Genomic DNA, 13,961 nt, shown 5'->3' with positions numbered 1-13,961 from the left:
CAGACAGATTCCAAAATCTTGTAGAAAGCCATCCTAGAAGAGTGGAAGCTGTTTTAGCTGTAAAAGGGGGGACCAACTCCATATTAATGCCTTTGCATTTAGAATGAGATGTCATAAAAGCTTCTGCAGTCGTAATATGTAGGTGTCCCAATACATTGTCCACATTGCGGAAAGCTCGGTCCACTCTTTGCCAGTTTTTGTCTGTTTGCAACTTTCTTATGATAGAAAACTGGCTTTGAAACATTGTTAAATTCCCCCAAATGTTTTCCTTGTGTACATTGAATTTTTGGAATAGGCAGCTGGTACATACATTTACATCATGCAGCACAAAAGCAAGCTGTGTATGGTTGTCAATTTTTTTTAATAATGATATTACAGTTAGAAAACAATATGTCATAGAAGCCGCACAAATATTAAGACGTATAAATTACAACTTTGATTTCATGAACATATGAAAATAGAGCTGTGCATTAAGGAGTATAGATAAGCATCATACAGTGTTATAATGGGGTTATAAAGTATTTTTTTTATTTTTTTTAATAAAGCCAACCCCAACATATTACCTGCCCCTACTTTACCTTTACTCATTTTGAACAATCTCTGTATAAAAAGTTTCATTTTTTACATATCCAACGAGCCAGGGTATTAAATACATAATTCTGTACAATGTCATATACAAGTTATATAGTAAAAATACAATGCAGTTCTTCATGTCCAAATATTCCAGGAAACTTCATCAGCAAACATATTGCTACAAAAAAAATACAAAAAAAGATACAATTTAAAGCAATTGTGATGACTTATATAAAAAGACAAAAAAGAGAAACTAAGTCCGGAATACTAAAAGAAGATTTATACAGAGTCTATCCGGTATATACGTATAATATTGCATATTGGTAGGCAACTTTTAATGTCTTCATTACAATTAAAATATATGACTAGAGCAGCACTTATTCTCCTTAGTAAGATGCAATATACTTCATTGGACATTTGTGCTATGTCTCTCCTGTCCACTCAAATGCCCCCTATACAAATTGAAGACGAGTGCAGAGTAGGACTGTATATATATCAAAAGGCTGCACCCTGCATACAAGGAAGTGTGCCGCCATGGATGGTGCACCCTTGTGCACATAAATAATCTGGTCATGGCTGCAGTCTAATACCCGCTTCCTTCTCTATATGGCACTTTATGCATATAGTCTTTATAGTCTATAGTCTATAGTCAAATAGTATAGCTGGCCAGCTACAAAGAGTCTTTTAATGATTCTGTACCAGGGAATAAGGGTCCTCTTACACGTCCCCACATGGGCCATGTAAACGAGCGCCGATCAATGAGACAGCTCATTGATCGGCGCTCGTTTGCTCCCTTCACAAGGAGATATTATCAGTAATGTATGGGGACGAGCGATCGTTACTACGATCGCTCATTCCCATACATTTCCATCATGTCGGCAGCACATCTCCCTGTTTACACAGAAAGATGTGCTGCCGACAACAATAATATTTAATGCTGCATATACTATACAATCACCTGATGCCTGTGTACACAGAACAATGATCGGGAACGAGCGTTCATATGAATACTCGTTCACCCGATAAATGGCCCATGTAAAAGGGCCTTAAAGATGCTCTGTCAGCAGATTATAACTTATTTTGAAAAACGATCATTTTTAAGCAAGTTATGAGCAATTTTAGACTTATGCTAATTAGTTTCTTAATGCCCAACTGCTTTTCTGTTTTCATTCTTTTATTTTTACTACTGTAGCGCAAATCACGAGCGGCACCCGGAACTGCTTCCGTGTGCCGAGCGTGATTTGCATGCACCCATTGACTTCAATGGGTGCGTGCTGCGCAAAACACGGGCAAGTATAGGACATGTCGTGAGTTTTAAGCAGCGCACATACGCTGCGTGAAAATCACGACCTGTCAGAACGGCCCCATTGACTTATATAAGTCTGTGCGACGCGCATGATTTCCACGCGCGTAGCACGGTCGTAATACAGGTTCGTGTGAATAAGGCCTAAGGCTAGTGTCCCATGGTTTTACAGCCAGATTGCAGCTCAACTGTTTGCACATGGGTGTTATGAAATGCTTTGGAACCAACAGGGTGGGATATTGCTAGGACTTTGCATCCTGTCTTGATATCTAGCTCTAGCTTTGCAAAGAGTTTCCCAACAGACTTAAAGGAGTAATAAACTTTTATATCAATAAAGCTGATGTTTAATATACATTATGCTATTGTGGTCCACTTAATTAGTTAAATCTTACACTGTGGCCAAGATTGTTGTATAGTAAATCATTCTGCTGGATTTTAGATTTAAACGTAATGGGAGGTACAATTTATGTTATTCAAAAAGGTGTATTGTGCATATGGTACGTAGTTCACTAATCGTTCCACTAAAAAATGTACTAATGACTGACAATGTAATACATCGACAGGCCAGGTCTGCCAGAACAAGAGCTGCTCCCTGTAACGTAAGGGCCCATGCACATGACCATTTCCGTTGTGCGGACTGCAAAACATGAATCCTAGTGGCTTTGTGTGCTGTCTGTTTTTTTTTTTTTTTTGCGAACCCATACACTAGAATGGGTGAGACGGACCGCAAATATGGACATGTATAGAACCTGTTCTATAATTTGCAAAACGGACATACGGATAGGCAAAGAAAACTGATGTGTGCATGGCCCCATAGAAATGAATGGTTCAGTATGCTATCTGCGGAAAAAGACGGACAGGACACTAAAGAAAACAATGTTTGTGTGCAAGAGTCCTAATAGAGAGGGCACCCCCTTCATTAACATTCATATGCCCTAATTGGGCATAAGGTAAGGGAACAAGTCTACTTATATACAGCTGTGATTTAAAATCTGGCATTAAAATTGTTTAAACAGGAAATCCACACAAACAAAAAATATATATTTGTCACTCTATCATTACAGCGAGCATTGCTACATGTATGGACAGCTATCAAACAATATCAAATTACCTGGCTTTTCTCTTGACAGCAACAAGCTCCACATATCCCTCCAATCAAACCATTGATGACCTGGATTATGCATAAAATGATTTCGATTCCAGACAAACCCAATAGGATGGAGAAGAGGGTGACATTCCATACAACAACGTTACTTGGTTCCTCACACTGAGACCAAGTTGAATGGTCAACCAAATAGCTGTAAAAAGTACATTTGAAGTTATATGATGCAAAAAAATGAAAAACCATCAGACTTTAAAATAACTTCATAATGTCCTTAACAAATTAATATCAACGTATTCAATTTTAACCTAGATTAACGTTAATTTGCCCAGTAGACTGTAAAGCCAGTAGACTGTATAACAATACTACATTACTATAATAATAATAATACTACATTAATATAACAATACTACATTACTATAATAACACTACATTACTATAATAACACTACATTACTACAACAATACTATATTACTATAATAAAACTACATTACTATAATACTACTATATTACTATAATATTACTACATTACTGTAACAATACTACATTACTATAATAACACTACATTACTATAACAATACTACATTACTATAATAATACTACATTACTATAATAATACCGCTAGGTTTAAACTTAACAGAAATTTTGGGGTTTACTCCTGTAATGCCCATGGCCGTGGGCCGTCAGCTTTACTTACCACCTGATCAGTGAGCATGCGTGAATTAAAGAACCAAATTAGCTCCTAAGCACCCTGGACTATAAGAGGGGCCCTGCCCCCTCCTGCATTGCCTGAGCGTTGTTGTCATTACCTATGTTTGTCTCTGCAAATCGTTCCCTAAGTGTCTTCCAGTTCCCAGTGTTCCCGCTCCTGCTACCTGTAACCTGTATCCCGAGTCAGCCTGGTCCAAGTGCCGTATTGAGGTATTGAGTTGAAGTCATACTGCGCTGAGTACCACGCCTGTCCTGCTACACAACGCCTGGTGCCTGCCTGCTGCCTGAGTTCCATCCGAGCCTGTCTTGCTACTGTCTGAAGCTACCACAGGTACACCTATACGAACTATAGACTTTGACCTGTCTCCTGTTGGCCAGCTGCCATACCGTTAAGGCGGTACAGCCTAGTGGGTCCACGCACCCTACTTGACAGTACGCTGAGGCCATGGACCCCGCTGGTCAATCCAAGACCATGATGACGTCACAAGTGATGTGGGCAGGTATGCTAGACCTCCGGTCTCGACAGGACCAAATCCTCCAGGCATTGAATATTATTGCACATCGGCTGGATGTGCAAACTACCGTTCCTCTTACTACACCTCGTGGCAGTACAGACCCTCCTACTACACCTCCTGGCAGTGCTTATCCCCGATTTTCTTTGCCGCTACCTCATCGCTATTATGGAGACGCGAAGACCTGCAGGGGATTTTTGAACCAGTGCCAGATCCACTTTAGCCTATATGCAAGGACATTTTCGTCTGATGGCGCAAGGGTCGCTTTCATCGTCTATCTCCTCACTGGCAGGGCCCTAGCATGGGCGCACCCTATCTGGGAGAGACAAGGACCAGAGACCCGTGACTTCCAGGGGTTCCTACGGACATTTTGCATGGTGTTTGAGGAGCTGCCTCCTTGCTGAACCTGCGCCAGGGAGACACTTCCGTGGGCGAGTACACCATCCACTTCCGCACCCTGGCGGGAGAATTGTTGTGGAACAATGAGGCCTTGGTGGCTACATTCTGGGAGGGACTGTCTCCTGAGATTAAGGACAAGCTGCCGTCTACCCTGGATGACCTCATCCTTCTGGCCACCCGGATTGACTTAATGATCCGAGAACTGTTCCAAGAGGCTTGTCAGGAGGGAGGACTCCCTAGCCCAGTTCCTACTTTGCAGCAACCCCTGCTGTCCTCTTCAGCTGTTCCTCCAATGAAGTCTTTAAGGATGGACCGTTTCAAGCTGTCTACCCTGGAGAGACAATGCAGACGCACTTTGGGACTCTGTCTGTATTGTGGCCTTGGAGGCCATCTTGTGCGTCTGTGCCCCCAAAAGCCCAGAGCCTAGGGTTGGTTGGAGAGACAACCTTGGGTGAAGAAGGTCTTTCTTCTAAATTGTCCATTCCCGTGACCATAGTGTCTGCCGAAAAGACGCATCAGGTATCCGCCTATCTAGACTCAGGATCCACAGCTAACTTCATTCGGAGAGACCTGGTGGATCTTCTCCAGTTGCCCACAACCCCTCTGGCGAGGCCTTTGATTGTTGCCTCGGTGAATGGACTACCTCTGCCAGACCCGGTTGTTGCTGTGACCAAGCCGCTGAAGCTCCAAGTGGGAGCCCTTCATTCCGAGTTCATCTCATTTTTTGTCCTGTCTAAGGCCGTCAACCCTGTGCTGCTGGGCCTGCCCTGGCTCCGACTATATGCCCCAGTCCTGGACTGGAATTCTGGAGAGGTTCTCCAGTGGGGTTCCGAGTGCCTCAAACGCTGCCTGGTACAGATTCATCCAGCTCAGCCTCCTTTGCCTCAGTTCTTGGCAGGATTGCCTTGTCATTATTCTGCGTTCTCGGATGTCTTCAGCAAGAAAGAGGCAGAGACGCTGCCCCTACACCGGGCGTATGACTGTCCTATTGAGCTGATTCCTGGGGCTTCCCTTCCCCGTTGTAGGGTATATCCTCTCTCCTTGCCAGGGACTCAGTCCATGTTCTCCTTGCCAGGGCAGGAGCCGGGTTAATCTTCATAAAAAAAAAGGATTTTTCTCTGCGACCCTGCATCGACTACCGGGGTCTCAAATAGATCACGATAAAGAATAGATATCCGTTGCTTTTGATTTCTGAACTGTTTGATCACATACGAGGAGCCAACATTTTTTCGAAGCTTGGCCTGCGGGGGGGCTTATAACCTTATCCAGATTCACCAGGGGTGACGAATGGAAGACGGCATTGAACACCCAGGACGGACACTATGAATATCTAGTAATGCCCTTCGGCCTGTGTAACGCTCCCGCGGTCTTCCAAGAATTTGTTAATGACATTTTCCGTGACCTCCTCTATGTTTGTGTTGTGGTCTATCTTGATGACATCTTGATTTTTTTCTCCAGATCCAATGACTCATCAGAGACTTGTCCATCAAGTTTTGCTGCGGTTAAGGGAGAATCGCCTGTACGCCAAGTTGGAGAAGTGCGTGTTTGAGAGAAATGCTCTACCCTTCCTAGGTTACATCATCTCGGATCAAGGTCTCAAGATGGATCCAGAGAAGGTAAAGGCCGTCCTGGAATGGCCACGCCCTCAAGGCTTAAGGTCCATACAGCGTTTCCTGGGATTCGCCAATTTCTGCAGACAGTTCATTCCAAACTTCTCCTCACTGACATCTCCTATCTCTACTCTCACCAAGAAAGGCATGAACGCCAAGGTGTGGACTCCAGAAGCGGAATCCGCATTTAATAGCATGAAGAGTGCCTTCACGTCAGTCTCTATCCTCCATCATCCAGATATATCTCGACAGTTTTCGTTGGAGGTCGACGCCTCCTCTGTTGGCGCTGGTGCACTTCTGTTCCAGAGAGGTTCCAAGGTCAAGACAATGGTATGTGGCTATTACTCTAAACTCTTCTCTTCCGCAGAACACAACTACTCGATTGGGGCTCGGGAGTTACTGGCCATCAAATTGGCCCTGGAAGAGTGGAGACATCTACTAGAGGGCACACTTCATCCCATCTTGATATTCACTGACCACAAGAACCTCATCTATCTCCAGATGGCCCAACGGCTGAACTCACGTCAGGCCAGGTGGTCGCTGTTCTTTCCCGGTTTGTTTGAGCTCCACTACCATCCGGCCGACAAGAATGTGAGGGCTGATGCCTTGTCCAGGTCGTTCGAGACAGAGAACACCATGGATTCTCCACAAAGTATTATTGACCTGTCTTGCATTGTCTCAGTCAATCCTCTGCAAGTTAGAGACATCCCTCCGGGACTTTTGTGTGCCTGGCAGACAGAGGGAGAGTCCTCCGCTGGGGACACAGCTCCAGACTGGCAGGTCACGCGGGTATCCGTAAAACCTGAGACCTAGATACCTGTAATTTCTGGTGGCCCACGCTGCCCAAAGACATCATGGACTCTGTTTCATCCTGCTCGGTGTGCGCAGCTAACAAGGTTGCTCACACCAAACCTGCTGACCTGCTCCAGATGGCTGCCTGTGCCCGATACCCTCTGGCAGCATATAGCAATGGACTTTGTTACGGGCTTGCCTCCCTCTGCGAGATGCAGTGCGGTCTAGGTAGTGGTGGACCGATTTTCGAAGATGGCTCACTTCGTTCTGCTGACCGGTCTACCTTCTGCTTCTCGACTGGACACCCTCTTCATCCAACAAATCTTCCGCCTGCACGGCTTGCCTCAGCATATCGTGACTGATCAGGGGTTCAGTTCAATTCAAGGTTCTGGAGAGCCCTCTGTAAACTCAATGTAAAGTTGGACTTTTCCTCAGCCTACCATCCTCAGTCCAATGGTCAAGTCGAGAGTATTTATCAAATCATGGAGAATTACCTACGACACTTCATCTCCAAGCAGCACGATGACTGGGTGCAGCTTCTTCCTTGGGTCGAGTTCTCGTACAATAATCATACTAGCGAGTCCATAAGAAATACACCGTTCTTCATAGTCTACGGCCAATACCCACGAATCCCTGTCCCGGTGTCTGTTATGTCCGAAGTGCCCGCAGCTGATTCTGCTTTTAGGGACTTCTGCAGATCTGGCAGCAGGCCCGATCCTCCATTCTGCTGGCGGTAGACCGCATGAAACGTAAGGCAGACACAAGGAGAAAAGAACCTCCCCCGTTTTCTCCAGGTACAAAGGTCTGGCTGTTCTCCAGAAATATCCGGCTGAGGGTGCCTTCATACAAGTTTGCTCCCAGGTTCCTCGGACCCTTTGAGATCTTGCAGCAGATCAACCTGGTCTCCTACAAGCTTCGGCTGCCTCCTACCCTCAAGATCCCCAACTCCTTCCATATCTCCCTTCTGAAGCCTGTGGTCGTGAACCGCTACTCCAAGATTCCTACTCCTGCAGTGGCTCCCGGCGGTTCATCAGATACATCTGGCCCCAAGAGGAAGGGGTGTAAGAGGGGGGGTTACTGTAATGCCCATGGAGGGATTGGCCAACTATATTATGTGTATGGGGTCTCCCAACTGTCCCCCACTGGCAGATGTTAGAAACAGAGGAATTAGGCATAGATTGTAAGCTCTTGCGATCAGGGTCCTCACTCCTCTTGTTTGAATTGTAAATTAGTTTTGTCACTATGTAATGTCTGATATTGTCTGTACGAGTTCTCTCTGAATTGTAAAGTGCTGCAAAATATGCTGGCGCTATATAAATAAAAGATTATTATTATTAGGCATGTTTCTAATAGTTAAGAATTTGTTGAAAAACTATACATACTGTTGATTAGAATCTTTAAATGGATAGACCCACTGGCCATTTTTAAGACATAATGGTCCTTCTGCTAAGCCCAGTGCTGAAATGATGAGACAATAACCAGCACCAACAACTCCAATTAATGCAGCCATAACAGATCCCAACATCTGTAATAAAGAAGAAATATTAGTGTCTTTTATATCCAATGCTAATAGAAAACAAGTGACATTGACTACACATGTATAAAGCAACTTACTGCACAGCTTTTCCCACAGTTCCTATTGCCACAACACCCACAGCAATCCTCTCCTTCCAGTCCAATGCACACAAATGCTGGAATCAGCATCTAGAAAAAAAAGAAAGCCTCCTAATAATATAAGGACTACATGACAGTGACATATTCATGAGAATAACTTCCATATGTTAATGCCTATTAAATTGAAAAGAAAACATCTCTAGCAAACAATAGCTAATTCTCATTGTCAACATGCTGGTTCTGGTTAATGCAAACATGTCCTTTTCCAACAGTTGACATCGAATTTCATTACTACTTTAATAGCCAGTGATTTGTTATATGTAAGATTGTCCAGCATACAAGTGATAGACACTTTCCAAAAAGTTCCATTTAGGTTGAGCATAGCATTTACAAACTTTGGCCAGTTAGGTATAAGTCAAGACTGACCGCAATCTTTCTTGTTTTGTGGTCTTTATAGTCAACAAAGTGTCATGTATCATTAGGGTCAGACTTGCCCATCAGAGTATCCGAGGATCATCTTGTGGGCACATGTTTTGATACTAATGTACCCCAAAAGTCAAGCAGAAGACAACTCCATTTGAAGCTAATTTGAAACCCATCATTAGGCACTATTCTTGTTGGTTTTATTCACAAATAACTATATTATTCACAAATAAATGTATTGTGTGCACATGCAAGGTAGGCCCTCAGAATAATTTCTCTCTAGTGGGCTATGAAAAATTAGTCCAGCACTGTGTAGGACGGCTGAGTATTCATAAGATTTTGTTGTATAAATTGCTATCCTTATTTTATAACCTCATATAAATTCATGAATTTTATGGGAAAAAGTAACCCCTTAACAACGCGCAACGGATATATCCATCACAAGCAGGAGCTAGTTCCTGCATAGCAACGGATATATCCATCGCTCTGATCTCATGGGTACTACCAGTGTACCCGCGCGATCAGCGGCAGGAGCACGGCTGTTATACACAGGCTGGCTCCTGCTCCAACTGCCGGAATCTAAGTGAACTCCAATTCTGGCAGTTTAACCCATTAGATGCCGCTGTCAATAGCGTCAGCGGCATCTAAGGTGTTTGACAGAGGGAGGAAGCTCCCTCTGTCATCCCATCGGCAGCCCTCAATGATATTTCGGGGCACTGATCGGCTTCCATGCCAGCCGGAGGCCTAACAAAGGCCCCCAGGTCTGCCTTCAGCAACTGCCTATTATGCCTGTCAGTTTTACACTGACAGGCAATAATGCTTTGGTATACTAAGTATACCAAAGCATTATATCTGCGATCAGAAGATCACATGGCGAAGTCCCCAAGTGGGACAAAAAAGAAAAAACTTAAAATAGTTAGATAAAGTTTATGAATTTTTTTAATGAAAAGATAACAGTAAAAATACCCAAAAAATACCCAAAACCAATAACAACTCAAACAATAATGTTTACACATTAATTAAACCGCCGGGTAAACGGCGTCCAAAAAAAGATGCAAAAAATAACGGAAAAATTCATTTTTTTCTCCCATTCCCCCCATAAAAACTAAATAAAAGTTAATAAATAAGTCCCAAGTACCCCAAAATATTACCAATGAAAACTACACCTTGTCCTGCAAAAAACAAGCCCATATATAGCTGCATCGATGGAAAAATAAATAGCTACGGCTCGTGGAATGCAGCGATGCAAAAACATGTATTTAAAAAAAAAAAAAAAAAAGGTTTTCTATTTTGCAAATATAGGAAAACATAAAACCTGTACATATTTGGTATCCCCGTAATTGTGACGACCCAAAGAATAAATGTAACATGTTATTTATGTCTCATAGTGAACGGCGTCAATTTATAGCGTGAAAATCAACGCTGGAATAGGTGTTTATTTTCAATTCTTTCCTAAAATAAAGTTAATAAAAGTTATTCAATATATTATATGCACACAAAAATAATCCTTTTTCATTAAAGTGCAAAAAGGCCTGGACATTAAGGGGTTAAACAAAATGGTGTCATGCGGCTCAACTTCATGTATAAATGAAGACTGTCCTTCATGACTTCGGATCTTCTGTTCCAACTGTGTATAAGAACCCTTCTTTTGAGATTTGGACCTCTGGAACTTTTTCCACACTAAGGCCCCATGAACACGACCTTAAAAAATCTCCGTAATTGCGGACCGTAATACGGTCCGCAATTACGGACCCACCCGGTTCTATTGGCCGCGTACCCCTTTCCGTATCGCTACGGATTCCATGCCATAGGACCATACCAGGAATTATGGAGCATGACCTACTTTTAGTTTTTTATGGGCCGTGCTCTTATACTTTGTATGGGGGAACGGCCCAAAAATGCGAGCTGCGGCCCGCAACTGTGGGCTGTGATCACGGGCACGGCCGTGTGCATGAGGCCTAAAGCTTTGCACTGTACAGGACATAAGTAAGATGTTACTCATTTGCATAAAGTCTTCAAAAAAGTTCCAGCGGTAACAATCACTGAACCAGGACCCCTATCCACAGAAGGAGCTTCATTATTATGTGAAGTTTTACCCACATGACCAATCCTCTATTTATGGATTACATATAATAGTCATTAAACAAAGGTGTCTCTCAAGACTTCCTCTGTCTTCCCCACTAAAGGTGTCCCTCAAGGCTGCCCCGGTCTTTCCCAATATCTTAGACTCACGCACTGACCCACCCGTATGGTGATTTGACATATTGAGGAGGCAATAACAGCATTAGTTTAAATATCTCTGCTACTGTGATGGTGTGCATCGGATTATATGTAGTGCATACTACCAGGATCTGACAAGTGCATTGAAATGCACCAGTCCACATAGAGGCAGTGGACCACTCTACGAACAGTCGACCGTGGCAGTTTTACCAGGTACCGACACTGGACCTGGTGACAATAGTCTACTGAATGTATAATGTACGTATTACCACTTTTGTTTTTGCATTCTCCATGTGACACAAGAACACACAGCTCTGAACTATAGTTTTGTTTGGGGTAATTAGCATGTTATCTTATATTGTTACACCCTTTAGGAAGGTTATTCTTAGTATTGTGGATTGTGTATGAATAAACAAAGGTTCTCTTTGGAAAACAGCTATTAGCAATTTAACCAACGTGCATGGGCATGTCGAAGGAGGGCAGAGTCACTGAAAAAACATAAGTCACATGTACTTGACTCAAGGATTTTTAGTTAAAAGAAACCATTGCATTGTTAAAAACTGAGAGGAAATTTTTCTGGGGTAAACATATATATATATATATATATATATATAACCTGATTGTGGGTCCTCTACATAGTGTCAGTGCCCAGTCCAGAACTGGTTGCAAGTTGTGCTGTAGTATTTGTATATGAAAATGCATATTAACCTAACATGTACTTCTTATCAGAATTGCTTAGTTTATCGGCAGGAATGATGCGGTATAAGCTCACAGGACCACCTTCTGAAGTTACTTTGGAAATCTGTCATCAGAATACAGGATACTGTTTATGGCAGCCTGAATTCTGCCTATAGAGCAGTAGACATAGGCTATTGTAAATCAGTCTGTAACTTGTTGATAGGCTGTCAAATTTTTCATGAATTTCCTCATGCTCTTCTCTAGAAAATCAGTTACTAGCAGTTCCTTAGATCTAGTATCCTTTACTTTAAGGTAGGGGTTCCACAGCATCGGATTCATGTCATGGTGAAATTGCTAGAATACCACATCATGATCCCTATGGGAATAAAAGTCCCAAGCGACCTTACGATCATGGAAAACTGACATGAAACTTTTTTCCCCATAGGCAACAAGTTGATCATGGTAATTCCTCAATTTTACAACAATTTATGGGAAATGATGCGGAGCCTCACCCACAATAAATATATAACTCCAAATATTTGTGGTCCTCAATATTACAGAACTTTGCTGTAGACTACTTTCCAGTCCATCATTCTAAAAACTCATTCTAAAATTCTTACACCATGAGCTACTAGTTATAAAATATGTTCATATATTTTCCTTCTCACTTTTTCGGAAGTTCAAAGAAGAACCTAATAAAATGAACAACATCTTAATATTTCATAGGAATCTATAACTGCACAGGGCTATAAGGATACAAGGTATAAGGGTATATTCACACAGGATGGGAATGGCAGAGATTTCTGGTTTTGCTGCAGTTCTATAAAGGTGTGGATCTCTGCCACAACAGTACCATCCTGTGAGAATGTATCCTATGTACCATCACAGTAACATAAGCAAAATCCTACTTTTGCAGTGTTAATGTAAAAAAATAAGTACTCACAAGAAGTCCAGCTCCTGCGAGACCTTCAAAAAACCATACGTATCTTGACAGGTGGTTATCCCGGGCATACTTTGTTTCTCCATTGGGGAAGTATAACAAGAGGTTAGCAACAATGGAAAATATTGCCAGAGTTAGAAGAATATAGCCAATGCACTTTGCACATCTGCCAAAACACATCTTTGCTGTTCCTGTGGTGGAGATCTGATATTCCTTTGCAGGTGCTGGAGTGAATAAATATAGTGTGAACCTTTTGTTCTAGCTCTTAAATACCCAGAGCTGCCTTAGTCACCAGGGTGACACCTATTAATACCAGCACCAACTACATACTACACAAGCACTATGTGGATATTTTTTTGGGGGAACGTACCACCTACATACCGTAGAAAGAAAAAGGCGGGGCAAGATAAAGTCTTGTTTGCATTAAATGTGATACTTCCTAAATGAGACAAAACTGTGACATCACGTTTCTCTTAAGTAGCTTTCAATGAGATTCATTCTCATGTGATGTGTGTTTGCAGATTTACTAATGTTCTCTGTAATTTACTCAGTGATTACAGGCTCTAAGCTTTTGTTCCCATTACCTGTTGACGGCTACATTGAATATGCGTACTGATAAATTCTGAGCACTTTCCTACCTCTCTGGAGTCCTACCTATATTTGCTCATAAGCTTTTTCTGCGTTAAGATCTTGACGCAGTTGTGACTCAAAGGCTGATTAATATATTTTACTCTATTCCTTTCACAAGATTAACTGAAGGTATTTGTCAATGACCTTGAAGGATCAGGTATCTGATTGCTACCAAAGTATTATTATAGTGTTTTCCTCAAGTGTTACCTTACCTTCATAGATAATATATATATTTTTTAATACTTTCTTAATCCCTAATTGCTATCGTGTCTTCTATACACTGCACACAGAGAAGAGGAGAATCCTGCTCTTCTATCTCTATCTATCACATATAGAGAAACAGCATCATGGAGATTATACAGCAGCAATGAGAAGTCTAGCTGGGAATCCAGGACTGGCGTGAGATAGAACTCTTACTAAAATATGCTGCAGCGACTCTGTCTCTCTCTGCTTA

At 42.3% G+C, this 13,961-nt stretch overlaps 1 protein-coding gene across 1 annotated transcript; it reads right to left on the bottom strand.

Annotated features, from left to right (window-relative positions):
* Positions 1–2,026: 2,026 nt before the first annotated feature.
* Positions 2,027–13,057, bottom strand: LOC142760446 (transmembrane 4 L6 family member 1-like). Its single transcript, XM_075863637.1, has 5 exons — positions 12,881–13,057; positions 8,617–8,706; positions 8,385–8,527; positions 2,988–3,174; positions 2,027–2,179 (listed from the first exon to the last, which is right to left on the bottom strand). The coding sequence occupies exons 1-5, from the start codon at positions 13,055–13,057 to the stop codon at positions 2,027–2,029; spliced, it is 750 nt and encodes a 249-aa protein (XP_075719752.1).
* Between the last annotated feature and the right edge of the window lie 904 nt (positions 13,058–13,961).

Source organism: Rhinoderma darwinii, chromosome 4 (assembly GCF_050947455.1).
Source record: "Rhinoderma darwinii isolate aRhiDar2 chromosome 4, aRhiDar2.hap1, whole genome shotgun sequence".
NCBI lineage: Eukaryota > Metazoa > Chordata > Amphibia > Anura > Rhinodermatidae > Rhinoderma > Rhinoderma darwinii.
This window is presented reverse-complemented; position numbering and strand designations above follow the sequence as displayed.